Source organism: Amphimedon queenslandica, unplaced genomic scaffold (genome assembly GCF_000090795.2).
Source record: "Amphimedon queenslandica unplaced genomic scaffold, v1.1 AMPQUscaffold_13387, whole genome shotgun sequence".
Classification (NCBI taxonomy): domain Eukaryota; kingdom Metazoa; phylum Porifera; class Demospongiae; order Haplosclerida; family Niphatidae; genus Amphimedon; species Amphimedon queenslandica.
Window position 1 is genome coordinate 36,214 of NW_003546377.1, and position 2,287 is coordinate 38,500.

Here is a 2,287-nt window from a genome sequence, read left to right on the forward strand (position 1 = left end):
TGGAGTAGAATGGTGTAAAAATGAGCCTTGTAGCATTGACCAAAGACCATGATACCCTCCATTAACTGGATTGACAGAAGATGATGAAGACAAAAAAGTGGACTGAACAAAACGGCCGATTTGCCGATTTTTTACTTTCCTCTTAGACAAGGTTTAGAGTCACGCTAGTAGTACCAATGGAGTCCTCTGGTCAAGATAAGGTCCTCTAAGAAGTCTGGTAAGCATAGGAGCTCGTTTTCCCGGTATAGCAAGGCTGCAAAAGTCGTGGCAGACATTTTGTTTTGGGATGAATCCTTCTTAGTAACGCTACCGCGTTACTAATACTCATCCTATATAGTCTATACATTGTATTCCTGCTTATATTCACTGTAATAGTCTATACATTGTATTCCTGCTTATATTCACTGTAAATGGTAATTCCTCTTTGAATATATTGATTGAAGATATAGACTTGCACCAAATAATATAGAAAAATCATTAAAATGGTGTCACTGAACTCCTATTAAGAATAACAAATAGAATTCAAGTGATGGTTCAGTATTGTGATGCTTCATGCAGCCTGTAGTAGCAATTTTGCATTGATAAAGTTAAATTTTCGCTAACATGACCTCTTCTATTGGTCCTAGCATAGTTAATACGTACATAAATTTATTGTCCAAGTATAGAAGTGTTTTAAAGACAGGCTATCCATGAATGATTGTCCTTTACATGGATATTTATGGTCCTGTCAGGTCCACATCAGTCCGTCCGTCCGTCCTTTTTGGGCGGGGCGGGTCCGTCCGTCCGTCCGCTTTTGAGACCCTACCATTGGAAACATTAGTAAGAACTTTTACAATTTACAGTCGCGACGCCAACGGTAAGCTCACGTGAATTTTATTTTCCAAGTGACGTCATAATGGCTGCCAAGTGATGGCTAAAGCTGTGTTTAGTTTTGTGCAGTTTACAAGATGGTGGGTAGTCTATAGCTCTAAGAAGCAAACTCAAACTTGAAGCAAAAAGGTATAGAATCAATTGGTTAGTTTTGAGTCTGAAATGTAAATATATTTTGCTTGTTATTGTCGCTGTTTGGAAAATAATGTACACTATCTAGGTATATAATAGTACTGGGACTGGCCAGAACAGCTCAGGATTAGGTATGCAACTGGCCTATCAGTAGATCTTTGTGTATGAAAAGTTTCATTTTGATACTGTTGTCTAGAACGACAGTTGCATCCATAATGTAGATTCAGCCTGCATGGTCCATTCTTTCATGCCATTTTTTGACTGTTCTGTTCCTTTTTTCTACAGATTTCACACTCAGGATCATTAATCAAGTCATTTTACCTCAATAGAATTGTTTGAAATCCTTTTAGAGCTAGATTTTATACTTGTCATTATAGTCATATTATGTGCCATTGACTTTCAGAGACCACAGCATCCTTATTTCTTGCTGGAACAACTTTAAACTTCTGGAGTATATTCTTCTAGCTACTATCTTGTAAGCAAATGGACAAGAAGCTGGAGTTGTCTAGAACACTGTACGCATCCGGTAAAGTCAAGGACATCAGTTGCTTGCAGTTCTGTTATAGTTTATTTAAACTGGTTGATGTTTTTTATGGTGATAAATATGTATGTTCTGTGTATTGTATGCAAATTTCATAGTAAAACTATTAAATGAAAAATAAATATAAAATAAAGTACTGTCAAGTGTATTACAATAAAATTATACAGGCTCTTATGACTTCTGGTACCGTTGGCGTCACGACTGTTTACTGCGGTGCTTACTGAGTGATCTGTGACCATATTGAGATGAGATGATGTGCATGCCTAAGCACCCGGATATCTACTGATGTGACACCAATCACTTCCAGTCAGAAAAATTATTGCAAGTAAACTTCCACTCCATTTAGATATATATATATACTGCTTTCCCATTTCATGCCCACTTTTCCCCCATCACTATTTTGATTACCACATTTCCCCCATCACTATTTTGATTACCATATAGGTAATATTTACGGCTGCTAATATTTGCAATAATAAAAGTGTAATTAAGTACCATGGGAACTGATAGAGCTTTGCTATGACAACAAGACCACGAGCTAATTTTCTGTTCTTTAGCATGCAACTTTAGTGGAGCCATTCACCAATAGCGACTTGTTCTGTTTTTGTTAGCTTCTTGTGTGAACCTCTACCTCCAAGCTCCTTGCTGCAAATTGTTACTGGTCGGTCAGTCATGATAACAAAGCACACATAAACCAATAAGCAATACTAGCTAACTGCAATGGGTGGAGAGTTTCAAGATATC

The 2,287-nt window shown here is 37.2% G+C and overlaps 1 protein-coding gene and 2 long non-coding RNA genes across 3 annotated transcripts in view; 2 read left to right on the forward strand and 1 right to left on the reverse strand.

The window, feature by feature from the left end:
• Positions 1-400: 400 nt before the first annotated feature.
• Positions 401-752, reverse strand: LOC109582367 (uncharacterized). Its single transcript, XR_002185055.1, has 2 exons — positions 643-752; positions 401-499 (listed from the first exon to the last, which is right to left on the reverse strand). It is a non-coding gene; the product is annotated as an uncharacterized LOC109582367 (long non-coding RNA).
• LOC109582368 (uncharacterized) lies at positions 746-1,679 on the forward strand. The gene is made up of 2 exons (XR_002185056.1): positions 746-999; positions 1,091-1,679. It is a non-coding gene; the product is annotated as an uncharacterized LOC109582368 (long non-coding RNA).
• Positions 1,680-2,263: 584 nt separating this feature from the next.
• LOC109582359 (scavenger receptor cysteine-rich type 1 protein M130-like) overlaps positions 2,264-2,287 on the forward strand; it is a 1,051-nt gene continuing 1,027 nt past the window's right edge. The window contains exon 1 of the mRNA XM_019997028.1: positions 2,264-2,267. Coding sequence (XP_019852587.1) covers positions 2,264-2,267 — 4 coding nt within the window. The remainder of the gene's footprint in view (positions 2,268-2,287) is intronic.